This window comes from Chionomys nivalis, chromosome 17 (assembly GCF_950005125.1).
Source record: "Chionomys nivalis chromosome 17, mChiNiv1.1, whole genome shotgun sequence".
NCBI classification, from domain to species: Eukaryota; Metazoa; Chordata; class Mammalia; order Rodentia; family Cricetidae; genus Chionomys; species Chionomys nivalis.
This window is the reverse complement of record NC_080102.1, coordinates 40,325,163-40,338,464: the sequence shown is the minus strand read 5'-3', so window position 1 is coordinate 40,338,464 and position 13,302 is coordinate 40,325,163. Positions and strand designations below refer to the sequence as shown.

Here is a 13,302-nt window from a genome sequence, read left to right as displayed (position 1 = left end):
GACTCAAAAAATAACAACTAAAAAGTACCGAGCCAACGGACAGCTGCCTAGGCTGTGGACAGGAGAAAATCCAGGGCACACGTTACCCAGGACAATCACTGCCAAGTGTAAGGCCAACCTGGTCTACATAGTAAAGACCAGGCCTGCCAGGACTGCATAAAAAGACTCTGTTTCAAAAATCAAACAAGCATGCCGGGCGGTGGTGGCGCACGCCTTTAATCCCAGCACTGGGGAGGCAGAGGCAGGCGGATCTCTGTGAGTTCGAGACCAGCCTGGTCTACAGAGCTAGTTCCAGGACAGGCTCCAAAGCCACAGAGAAACCCTGTCTCGAAAAACCAAAAAAAAAAAAAAAAAAAAAAAAATCAAACAAGCAAACAAACAAGACATCACAAGCCTGGCAGAGTGGCACATGCCAGGAACCCAGCCCTAGGGAGGCTGAGGGCATCACTTGAGTTCATAAGTCCAAGACCATCCTAAGCAACCTCATGTCTCCACTCAAAAGAAAACATTCGGATGCTCAGTGGAAAAGGTCTAAGCAGCACCCACATATGTAAGTGAAGCATGGAAGCCCCTGTTCTGGGTCCTCCGTCCTCCCCCCTCCTCCTCGCCCTCTCCAGCCACACACGTGCACACAGATGAGCACCAGCACACGCCAGCAGTCGGAGCTTTTAGTGTGTCATGGTTGGTATATTTAATCAAGTGGAATTTGTGATTTTAGATTAAATTTCAAGGTAGTGATTTTTACGAGGACCAATAATTTCTAACCTGTCTTTGGTGGGCATCCAGCGAAACAAGGTAGGAGTGTATGTATAAACACCAGACTTGATGATGCCTGGGACCCAGAATTCAGCAGTGGCTGGAATTGCCCTGGCCCTGCCCAGCACCCAGGGTGGTGCTGTTCACATCCTCAGCTCAGACTCAGCTTTGTGCCTCTCGAGGGATTCAAGCAAAGAGCCTTAGCACGACACCAGCATGGAAGGGGACACGTGGCCTTGAAGGAAGAACCCTCACACATTGGAAACAAATGACCTACCACAGTCCACACTGTTCACCACATACTTTCTTCCCTCTGCACTGCTGACTATGGGAAGTCAGCATTCATTCCGCCAAAATCTACTTAAACACTCTACTTACAGAAGTGCTGTGTTGGGTAGCCACTAGTGAAGGGCGAGGGAGGCCACTGTCTCCTTACCTCATAGGCCACCTTCCCGTTACTCCATTGGTTAGCAAAAGCACTTTTTTCTCAGCACTCAGCTTTCACAGGACTCTCTGCTGGGCAGCAGTTCTTCCTATTGGAGTGGGCACTGCTCAAAGCTCATATGGGGCATGCTCAGGCCTCCACAATCAGAACCTTTTGTTGTGGGAATCCAGGGTTCTGAGGGAATTTGTTAACTAAGTTAAATACCCCCGCTTAAAGAGGTTGGAGAAATGGCTCAGTGGCTAAGAGCACCTGCTGCTCTTCCTGAGGACCTAGGTTTGGTTCCCTAGCATCCATGTGGAGGCTCATAACTGTGTGTAACTTGAGGGGATCAGACTCTGTCTTCGGGCCTCTGAAGGACCGGGCATACACAAGCTGTACAGACATACATGCAGGTAAAGCACCCACAATAGCAACTATCAGTCCCACCCTTTGTGGTTTTTGAAATAGGTTCACATGGAACTTTGGCAAGACTCCAATTTGTAGTTCTCTTGCCTTTGCCTGCCGGGTGAGGATACAGGTACACACCACTGTGTTTGGCTGCACAGAGGTCCCAAATCTCAGTGCTCTAGGAAATGTTATGAAAGGTTCGTTAGCAGTTTGATGCCAGAGAAAGGAAGTTTTCACACTGTGGGATCTTGTTTCTTTCCAGATCCACAGAGCTGGATTCGAACTGGTCTTGGTTTCAGCTTCGATGCATGCAAGTTGGAGGGAACTCGAATGCTGTAAGTCCCGCAGACTGGCCCTTTCCTCCTCTTTACTGAAGTTCAATTCTTATGTGTTTGGGGTGGGGGTGGAGATGGTGGGGGCAGATGGCAAAAAGCAGGCTCAGCAGCCAGAAGCATCAAAGGCGTTTTTTATTCAGAAACTCATTGAGTGAGTACCTATTGGACTGAATGCTGGGTGTCTGGTGACAAACCAACCCCTCTGGTGGTAGAGTCAGAGCACAACTGAAGAAGTAAATTCACAAGAAAATGAAGGAGTCTAAGTGCTTTAAGGAATCTGAAAGCAAGTGAGGATTTAGTAGACCTGGTGTGCTTAAAACAGAAGGAGGGGCTGGAGCGATCACTCAGAGTCTAAGAACATTAGCTGCCCTTCCAGAGGTCCTGAGTTCAATTCCCAGCAGCCACATAGTGGATTACAACCATCTGTAATGAGATCTGCTGCCCTCTTCTGTCATGCAGGCACACATGCAAATACAGCGCTCATATACATGCATAAATAAATCTTTAAAATAAAAAGGAGGTTTTAACCCTTGAAGGAGAGCCTCTGTGCTTACACTGGAATATGTGTATTTACATTAACTAGAGAGAATCAGGTCTACCTAGTGGTAGACCGGAAACCGGTTCAAAGAAGCTAGTGTGTGTAGCGGGGGAGGGGGTCATTTTCTTCAGTGATGTAGCCATGGGGTAGTTGTACAGGCTCCAATAAATAACTATACTTGACTGAACTCAGTGGGTCACACAAAAAAGCAAGCCCTCCAGTAGGCATGAAAGGAGAAGGGGCCTTGTTGGGAATAAGCAGTGATGAGAGAGCCTAATAGAAGGCAAAAATGACCAAAACACATTATATGCATACATGAAGTTGTCAAAAGAGGAGAAAAGATGCTAGCCCAAAAGGTCCTTTGAGACACTGACACTCCCTTCTTTTCCAAACGGTACGGACTGGTGACTGAAACACTTTCAGAGGTGCTGTTCAGCCAGGTGTAAGAAGTCATCTGTTGTCACATGTGGTGACCATGTCTGTAAACCTGGCACCCAGCAGGCAGGGGCAGAAGGAGCTCCATGAGTTCAAGGCCAGCCAAGACTATATAGTGAGACCCTGTAATGAAGAATTGTCATTTATTCTCTAAGACCTTTGTCCTGCCTGGTTTCTCTTTTGAGGCTATGCAGCCCTGGCTGTCCTGGAATTTGCTGTGTAGATCAGGCTGGCCTGAACTCACAGAGATACATAGCGAGCCCCTGCCTCTCACAAGGAAACCCTCATCAGAGTAGCCTTCAAGTCAGCATAGGTGGTTGGTGCAGATATGAAGGCCAGTTAACCCATTCTCTATCTAGTCTTGGGTCTAGTTTTATCAAATATTAACTTTAGGACCCAAGATGGTTCAGCCTGCTGTCAGGCCAGGTGACATGACCTCTATACCTGGAACTCATTTTCTGGAAAAGGATAACAAGAGTCCCCCAAGATGTCATGTGTGCACACATGCACCCCCAACAACCCATCCATCAACCAATAAGTGTTAAAAATAAAAATATTGTCACTATATTTGAAGGGATTTTCTTTTTAAATTTTTTATTCCATTCATGTCTTTGTATGTGTGTGCACATGCTAGTGCACATGCCATGGTGCCCGTGTAGAGGTCAAAGGACAGCTTGTAGGCGGTGAGCCTCTTTTCCCACCACATAGGTCTTGGGGATTGAACTCAGTTTGTCACCTTTGCAGCCTAAGCCTTTCACTGCTGAGCCGTCTGGTCGGCCCCAAGGATTCCCTCCTGTAGGGAAATTTACTTTAGAGCTTTCATGGTGTCCAGTTGTTTTCATTTTCCCTTGAACTTTTTAAGTCCCTCATTCAGTAGCATTTTGAGCCTGAGGTCAGAAGTCTTATATATTTCTGTTAATTTGCCTGCTTTTCTCTGTAGTCTTCCTTCTTCCACCAGCACGGGTGTACCACCAGTGACACCAACGCCAAGTACAACAGCCGTGCGGCTCAGCTCTACCGGGAGAAAGTCAAGTCTCTGGCCACCCAGGCCACCCGGAAGCACGGCACTGATGTGAGTCCCTGTAGATAAAGTTCATTCAGTAAAAAGCGTTCGTTTAATCCCAAGCAGTAAAACTCTCTGAAGTCTCCTGTGAGGAGCCAGGGCATGGAAGACCCTCATTATTAGAAGGACTCTGCCCTGTCAATTCACATGTGACCTGGACCAGCAGGTCATTCTTCAGTGACAGGGCCCAAAGGAGAGGGCCAGGAGATACGAGGATAAAGGAAGTAGGAAAGCGGGGCTCGGAGGTCTTGTCCAAGTTGGTGGTGTGTGCAAACGAGTTTATTAAGAAGTACAGCGTCTTGTATACAGTTTGCAAGGATCAACAGAAAGCTATCGCCCAATGGGACAAAGTCAGCAGGAAGGTAACCAAGCAGTGTCGTACAAAGGGAACATAGGGTACCAAGTGTGTCTCAGACAAAGCACACAGCAGCCTTGGGACTGATAACCACAGCCCTTTAAGGGGCAAGAGTTGAATTCTCAGGTTTAAGTCACAGTTCCCCCAAGACCCTGGCACCAGGCTGTTACTGGCTCTGCCAAGTAATCCAGGTCTTAGACAAGAAAGCACATTCCTTCTCCAGGTCAGGTCAGCTCTCAGTACACATGGAGGCAGAGGATCACTGCTGGAGACGTTAGGTTCCTTCTGGCCGTGGGTCATACAGGTCATGTTTCCATTAACTAATCAATACATAACTACTTAATGTGTGCTTCCAGTTAAAGATTTGTCATTTTAGTGTTAGGTGCGCTGGCTCACACTTGGGATTCCAGCACTTAGGAGGCAGAAGCAGGAGGAACCCAAGTCCAAGCCCAGTCTGGGCTATGAGACCCCATCTCAGAAACAAAAATAAGCTAACAGGGTGTCTCAAACCTAGGATTCTAGTACTTGGAAGGAAGAGGTAGGAGGATCACCTCAATTATGAGATCTATTTGATCTACACAGTGAGTTCTAGGCCAGTCAGGGTCTTGAAAATGAAGATCAGTCAACCATAAATAAAAGGATAACCTCATTTCATGGGCGTAAGCTCCGTGACAGAATGTTGCTGCCTGTGAACAACCCTGGGCTTCCACTTAATTAATTAGTTAATTAATTAATTGCCAGCTTTGTTTAATATATATTGGTGACATGTAAGCATTGACCACACAGGGGCCTTAGCTCAGGGCTGATGGGTCTTCTTGAAGGCACATCACAGCCTTTGGAAGCCTGGGAGCCCTAGACACTGCTCAGCCCTTGGGGCTGTGTTTACCATCGAAACCATTAGAATAAAAAGCGTGACAGTGAGGAAGGCAGGCATGCCCTGAGGGGGCACAGGAAGGCCACTCATTTGTTAGTCTGAGGACTGAAGCACAGAGCAGTGTGCCTGCCTCAGCCTCAGCCAGGAACATGTTTTTCCCACAGCTCATCTTTGCTAGTGTCTGGAGATGGATTGAAAGCATCAGGGGTGTTATATCGAGGTCATAAGCAACTTCAGTGAGGATGGAAATTTTGGGTTTGGACTAGGCCTGGTCACTGTGGTTTAGAACCTACATTAATATCTAAAAGGGTTTCAGGAACTGGGGTCCTTGACCTCCTGAGGGTGTGGACTTTGGAGTAACAGCTTTTTCCACAGTGTGCTCAGGGCCCTGTATGGACACTCTGGTGTTGTGTGTGAGGTACTAGGCAGTGTAAGCTGCAAGCTCCAGAGGGGAGTGGAGGGAAGAGAAGAGCTGAGGTAAACTCCCTGCTAAGCTCTGTTTTATTTTCCTTCCAGCTGTGGCTTGACAGCTGTGCAGCTCCACCTGTGTCCCCTCCCCCAAAGGAGGAGGATTTCTTTGCTGCCCATGCCTCCCAGGAGGTAAGTTTGCTACTTTGTTCTCAAGGTTTGTTTTAGATCATGTGTATGTATATGGGGGTTTGTACATGTGAGTGCAGTGTCCATGGAGTCCAGAAGAAGGCATCAGACTCTTGGAGCTGGAGTTACAGATAGTTGTGAACCTCCCTACATGGGTACTGGGAACTGAACTCGGGTCCTCTGCAAGAGCACTGCAAGCTCTTAACCCCTGAGCAATCTCTCTGGCCATGCTTCACATAATTTTAAAATGTGCTTATTCTGAAGCCCTAACAGGCGTGCATTTGCGATGCAGTAAGATACAGGCTGCCTGATGAGTTTCCTGTGCTGTTCTCTTTCCATGACTTCTGACTTGGGGTCTAACCTGGGGCCCAGAAGCATTCCCTTTCACAGTTCATAGGCAAGGTATACCTGTCCGGGAAAGCAAGGGCCCTGTCTTGTTTCAGAGACAGTCTAGAAGTGGCATCCACACCCCTGCTCCTGTCTTGCTGACTGGAATGTGGTCACCTCTGTACCTAGCTCTGGGGAAACTGAGTGCTTTCTTAGCCAACTCAGAGCTTGGTGACTGAAGAATAAAGACAGTTGTCATGGGGTAAATCTCAGAGCCCTGACGTCATAGGAGTAAATCTCAGTGCCCTGACGTCATGGGAGTAAATCTCAGTGCCCTGACGTCATGGGGGTAAATCTTCGTGCCCTGTCATCATGGGGTAAATCTCAGTGCCCTGATGTCATGGGGGTAAATCTCAGTGCCCTGTCGTCATGGGGTAAATCTCAGTGCCCTGATGTCATGGGGTAAATCTCAGTGTCCTGATGTCATGGGGTAAATCTCAGTGTCCTGATGTCATGGGGTAAATCTCAGTGCCCTGATGTCATGGGGTAAATCTCGGTGCCCTGATGTCATGGGGTAAATCTCAGTGCCCTGATGTCATGGGGTAAATCTCAGTGCCCTGATGTCATGGGGTAAATCTCGGTGCCCTGATGTCATGGGGTAAATCTCAGTGTCCTGATGTCATGGGGTAAATCTCGGAGCCCTGATGTCATGGGGTAAATCTCGGAGCCCTGACATCATGGGGTAAATCTCAGTGCCCTGATGTCATGGGGTAAATCTCGGAGCCCTGACGTCATGGGGTAAATCTCAGTGCCCTGATGTCATGGGGTAAATCTCGGAGCCCTGACGTCATGGGGTAAATCTCGGTGTCCTGATGTCATGGGGTAAATCTCAGTGCCCTGATGTCATGGGGTAAATCTCAGTGTCCTGATGTCATGGGGTAAATCTCGGAGCCCTGACGTCATGGGGTAAATCTCGGTGTCCTGATGTCATGGGGTAAATCTCAGTGCCCTGATGTCATGGGGTAAATCTCAGTGTCCTGATGTCATGGGGTAAATCTCGGAGCCCTGACGTCATGGAGTAAATCTCGGAGCCCTGACGTCGAGAGTCGCTGTGAGAATGGAATGGCACGAGTAGAATGCAGAGAAGCAGTGCGGTGGTGTCCAGGGGTGGCATGCGCAGTTATATCGCAGCAGGACAGCCACAGCGCTTCACTGGCTTCTTCTCAAGTCACTTTGCTAAGGGAACGTCGAGCTTGCAAGACCCAAAACACTAGCAGGTCCTGGGAAGCAACACTTGCAGACTTCTGGCTTAGAGCCCCGTGGTCTGGATTCTCCCTGATTCTTACTGTCCCATTGAGGAGGGGCTGCTACTTGCTCAGTTTTAAAATGAAATTACACGTTCATACCTGTCATGGTGGCACATACCCAAGAAGAAAGATTTACGATGATGCAGGTTTGGAGGTTACAGCCTGGTGTAGGCAAAGTCTTCCATCTAGACCACCGATCAGCTCTGTCCCACCAGCTGCTCCCCAAATACCCACACCGAGGCTTAATATTTACAGATGATCAGCTGATAGCTTAGCCATGTTTTTAACTAGCTCCCATCACTTAATTGAACCCATTTCTATTCATCTCTGTGCTGCTCCAAGGCTCACTTACCTCATCTATGTACTGCCCATCCTGCACGCTTTGCACCTCCTGGCATCTCCTGGTGATTCCTCAACTCTGCCCTTCTTCCCAGTGTCCTCCTCCCTCGTCTGGCTCTCCCACCCAATCTCTGCCTGCCCAGCTCTAGGCCAGTGAGCTCTGTATTAACCAGTGAGAGTAGTGCGTGTTGCCAGTGCACAGACTGTTTCATAGCAGTCAGAGATGGTTCTTCTTGTAGCTCCTGGGCCTGTTCAACATTAGGACACTGGTGGGGAGCAAACAGAGAAGCAAGATTGCTCATCTCATGGCCAGAGGAACTAGGGTCCCTTTTTTCCCTCCAAGGACCCTGAGACCTCCCTTTAGAACCTCCCCTGTGCAGGCTGGAGACCTGGAGGGCTTAAGCAAGCACTATCCATCATGGTCCTATGCTGCTGAGGCTGAGATGCACCACTGCTTCAAGTTAGAGGTCCACTTTGGCTGTAGAGTGAGTTCCAGAACAGCCTGGGCCATAGTGTGAGGCTCTGACTTGAAAAATCAAATTTAAAACACAAAAATCCACTGGGGAAATGGCTCAATAGATAAAATACTTGCCATGCATGAGGACTGGAGTTTGGACACAGGAACCATGTAAGCTGAACAGGTAGCAGCCTTCCTGTAATCCCAGGGCTCAGGAGAGAGAGATGGTGTCCCTGACGCATACTGTCTGTCTAGACTAGCTGAGTCAGCAAGCTCCAGGCTCAGCAAGAAACCCTGCCCCAGTAAATAAAGGGAGAGGGATCAAGGAAGATATCTAGTGTCAACCTCTGACCTCTGCACACACCTGTACCCACATATCTGTGACCATGTATGCCCACGATACCACACACACACACACACGATAAATCTTGATTTATTTCTTTTTTGCTATTATAACTTGCATATATATGTTGTCATTGATGACATAATAAGGAGTTACCAGAAGCTGATGATGGGGACACAGATATGTAACCCAGCACTCAGGAGGCTAAGGTTGAGGATCGTGAGTTGAGGCCAGCCTGGGTGGGAATGTTGCTATTGTTTAACACAGCACTAGATACAGAATAGACTGAATAGCCATGCTTAGTAGCTGAGAAATGGCAGCAGTAAAAAGATGGGCTGGGAAGAGAGAGCCAGGAGCAGCGTGGTGTGGTCTTGGGTTGGAGAGTTAAAGAGGAACTCGTGTGTATCTGTGTCATCTCCGTAGTGCATGTCTGCGCATGTGCAGATGGAGACGCTAGATAAATGTGCACGCGTGTTGGCCCAGCTTCCCCACCCTATGCCAAGAATGCCTAGAGACGGGCAGCAGTGGCAAAAGCCTTTAATCTTAGCACACGGGAGGCAGAGGCAGGTGGATCTCTGTGAGTTCGAGGTCAGCCTGGTCTACAAGAGCTAGTTCCAGGACAGGCTCCAAAGCTACAGAGAAACCCTATCTCAAAAAACAAAAACAACAAAAAAAATCAAGAATGTCTAGAGACAGTGACATATCCCGGCTCAGCAAACACCCTCAGCATCTGGCCTTGGTTTCTAAAGACTTATTTATGTGTATGTGAGTGTCTGTGTGTATATGTGTGCAACATATGTGTGCCTGGTGCCTACAGAAGTCAGAAGAGGACACCATGTCCCTGGAGCTGGAGTTCGAGGTAGTTGTAAGCAGCCTGATGTGGGTGCTGGGAACTGAACCTGAGTCCTCTACAGGAACAGCCGGTGCTGTTAACCACTGAGCTGTCTCTCCAGACCTTCAGCCCTCCTGCTTTCTAATTCCCATGTTCCAGCAGTGGAGCCAGGCTACCTATCGGAAATGACCACTGAGGTTTCTGAGCCAGGTATGCAGACCGTCTTGTAGAGTTAGAGCTCAAGCTGGAAAGTGAGGTGACCTGGGGAAAATGGACAGAGCTTCATCCAAAGGACTCATAGGCAGCCTGAAAGACCCACCCCACCCCCATGGTCAAAACTGGGGCAGTCTGAACTACAAAATCAGTGTTGTTACCACCCAAAGAGCATCTGCCACCAGGAGTCTGTGTGACTTCAGTGAGTACAACATGAATGGGGGAGGGACACGTCTTCCTCTTGGACCCTGAGCTGTGAGTGGAGTCTTGAGGACGTGCTCAGCTGGCCATTCCTCAGGTGCAGGTCAGGCTGGGAGACACCTGCCAAGACTGGAAAGGATGCCACATCCCTTCACCAAGGGTCAGGGGACTGTCTCCAGTGTTGAGTCATGTTGACACAGGCAAGAAGAGGACCACTCTGCTGTGAAGCACTGGACAACGTCCTTCAAAAGCTTCAAGGCCGTGAAAAATGATGACAAGCCACCAGAGCTCATGGTTGGGTCCCCGAGTGGCTCCAAGAGGGGAGGAAATGACTGTAGATACAGCAGCCTTCAGAGCCTGCAATGCCCAGGTGCTGCATCCATGACCATTTCCTGTACCGACGATGTGCAGAGGAGCCTGGGTACATAGAAATGTTCTGTGTGATTTGTATCACTTTTGCATAAATCGGAAATTATTCCAGCTGGGTGTGGTGGTGCATACCTTTAATCCCAGCACTCAGGAAGCAGAGGCAGGCAGATCTCTGAGTTTGAGGCTAGCCAAAGCTACATACTAAAACCTGTCTCACAAAAACAAAAATTCCAAAGTTTACACCTTAGAAGGGAAGAGGCTGGGAATATAGCTGAGTTGGTAGAGCGCTTGCTAGAGAGGACACAAGGCCCTGGGTTCTGTTCCCAGACATCATAAGCTGGGGCTGTCTTGCATCTGTAATACCAACACTGGGAAATGAAAGGAGAAAAGTCAAAAGTTCAGGGTCGTCTTCTGCCACAATACCAAGTTCTAGGCCAGTCTGGAATTCATGGTACTCTGTCTCAAAAAACAAACAAACAAACAAACAAAAATGGTGAGCAAAGTGAGACATTTGAACATTTAGGCAGGGCTGTGGACAGATGCCTTTGGGAGTCTTGCCTCTAGCACATGCTCAGAAGGGGCTCCTGCACTGCTACCCTGATGCTGGTTTGCTGTTAGTGATCCTTGCTTTCCTGCTAATGACTTCTCTCATCTCACCTCAGGTCAGTGGTACCGTGCGGGCATCAGCACAGCCAGAACCAGCTCCTTTAACACCGAGGACCATGGAAACCACTCCCGAAAAAAATGAAGGTGGGGCTCATGAAGTCAACACAGAACACTGTTCTGTGGTCTAGTAGCCAAGCTGAAACTGTTGAAGTTAAAATAGAAACCCTTTGTGTTAGCCCATGGATTCTAAAGACATTCTAGAAGGGTCCGAGCAAGACGTCAGCTAGAGAATAGGATAACTGGGTCGTCAGTGTCTGCTGTGATGCAGTATTGAAGTGTGGACTTCTATAATTAGAAGGCAAGATTTCAGAGTTCTTTTTTAAATTTAGTTTTAAAACTTTTAAGGCAAGGTTTCTCTGTGTAGTCCTGGCCATCCTGAAACTCTCTGTGTAGACCAGCTGACCTCGAATTGGCAGAGATCCACCTGCCTCTGCCTCTGGAGTGCTGTGATTAAAAGTACGTGCTACCATGCCTGGCTAAGATTTCCATTTTAAAATTGTTTAATAACTATTTCAAAGTAAGTAAGTCACACACACCTGCTAACTGTATTGCAGAACTTTATTGATTTAATGGTTTTTTGAGGCAGAGTCTCATGTTTCACAGGCTGTCCGAAAATTCACTAGGTCACTGAGATAACTGAAGAGTGCTGGGCTCACAGGTATGCGCCACCACACCCAGCTGTACATGTACTGTAAATATGCTGTCAGTCATTGTGTGATCTAATGTACGCATTAGAAATGACCTAGGTGCCTGTTGTGTCTAAAACTGAGCATCTTTCTTTCATCAGCCCAAATGTTACAGTAAATTAACAATAAAATGTACCTTTGACAGCCAAGCAGCGAACTTGGGATGTGGGACCCAGGAAAGACATCTGGCTTGTGGAGAGAGGCTCAGTGGCAGCCTTTGGGTTGGGGTGCAGCAAGACAGTTTGAGAAATGGACTCTGCTGCAAGGACTAAAGTTAGTGCTGTCTGTCACGAGAAGGGTGGTAGGAGAGCAGCTTCAGAAGCCATGAATTAACTCTAAGGTAACCCCAGCATGGATGCTTTTCACCTATGGTTTACAACCATTGCTTTCTTTCTCCTTTTTTCTTTTCTTTTTTTTTTTTTTTTTTTTTTTTTTGGTTTTTCGAGACAGGGTTTCTCTGTGGTTTTGGAGCCTGTCCTGGAACTAGCTCTTGTAGACCAGGCTGGTCTCGAACTCACAGAGATCCGCCTACCTCTGCCTCCCGAGTGCTGGGATTAAAGGCGTGCGCCACCACCACCCAGCTTCCTTTTTGATTTTTTAAGACAGGGTTTCTCTGTGTATCCCTGGCTGTCCTGGAACTCATTCTGTAAACCAGGCTAGCCTTGAACTCAGAGCTCCACCTGCCTCTGCCTCCCAAGTGCTGGAATTAAAGACATGTGCCACCACTGACTGGCTATGTGGATTTCTTTTTTGTATCCTGTGGTTGAAATGCCTTGGAGAAACACAGGAGTCCAGCCTGGCATCCTCCCCCTTCTTTTCTGGGCCTGCAGCTCCAGATGCAGACAGTGGCCACTCCCAACACACCTGCCTTCTGCATTTTGTCTCCATTCTAGCACAGTACGCCCTGTTCTGGAGATTGCTGTGTCCCTTGGGTTGCATGTGACACGTGTCCCATGACAGAGCGTATGTGGATGTGCCATGTGCAGTGTAGTAACTGAGTGCCTTACTGTAAACCACACATGATGAGGGAGAGTTCTGAGACATAGCTACAGTCTTAGCACTGAGGGGCAACGTCAGGAAAGTCAGGGTTCAGTGTCATCCTTGGCTGCCTAGGGAGTTGAAAGCCAGCCTGAGCTATATAAAACCCTGTCCAAAGCAATTACAAAGTGGAATTCTAAATGGTAGCAGTTGAAAAGACCATTAATTTTCATTCTATAAAACCATTGTTTTAAACATGCATTGACATTCTAATGGGCAGAATTCTGTCTTTTTTTTTTTTTTTTAAAGACATGGTCCCATGTAGCCCAAGTGGTCTCACACTGGGCTACATATAGCTGAGGATGACTTTGAACTTCTGATTGTCTTGCCTCTACCTCCTGAGTCTGGGATTACAGGAGGACACCAACGTGCCCAGCTCTTACAGCAATTTTATGTCAAATTGCTTATGGCAGGGAGCAGGTTGTGTGAGGGTGGTAATGGAGCCAGGGGTCTGGTTTGATAGGGGAATGACAGCCATGCTTCACAGCACCTTAGGATAACCTGCATCTGTTAACGCTGCCTAACAGTAGAGAGGTTTCAGATGTGTCTGACACAGAGAGGTGCTAATGTTTGGTACGATACATGATCATGACAAACTGTGGGCATTGTCGAAATGCCACAGCGTGCCTCATAAATACATAGGATTATTATATGTCAACTGAAAAGAAAAATGTATTTAAAAATGTGAGGGTCCGCGTGGTGGCCCACACATTTAATGCCAGCACTCAGGAGGCAGAGG

At 47.9% G+C, this 13,302-nt stretch overlaps 1 protein-coding gene across 2 annotated transcripts in view; it reads left to right on the top strand.

The window, feature by feature from the left end:
• Arfgap3 (ADP ribosylation factor GTPase activating protein 3) overlaps window positions 1-13,302 on the top strand; it is a 52,551-nt gene that overhangs the window by 10,530 nt on the left and 28,719 nt on the right. For both annotated transcript variants that reach the window (XM_057792224.1, XM_057792223.1), the window contains exons 3-6: window positions 1,851-1,923; window positions 3,837-3,968; window positions 5,705-5,788; window positions 10,836-10,923. In XM_057792224.1, coding sequence (XP_057648207.1) covers window positions 1,851-1,923; window positions 3,837-3,968; window positions 5,705-5,788; window positions 10,836-10,923 — 377 coding nt within the window. The remainder of the gene's footprint in view (window positions 1-1,850; window positions 1,924-3,836; window positions 3,969-5,704; window positions 5,789-10,835; window positions 10,924-13,302) is intronic.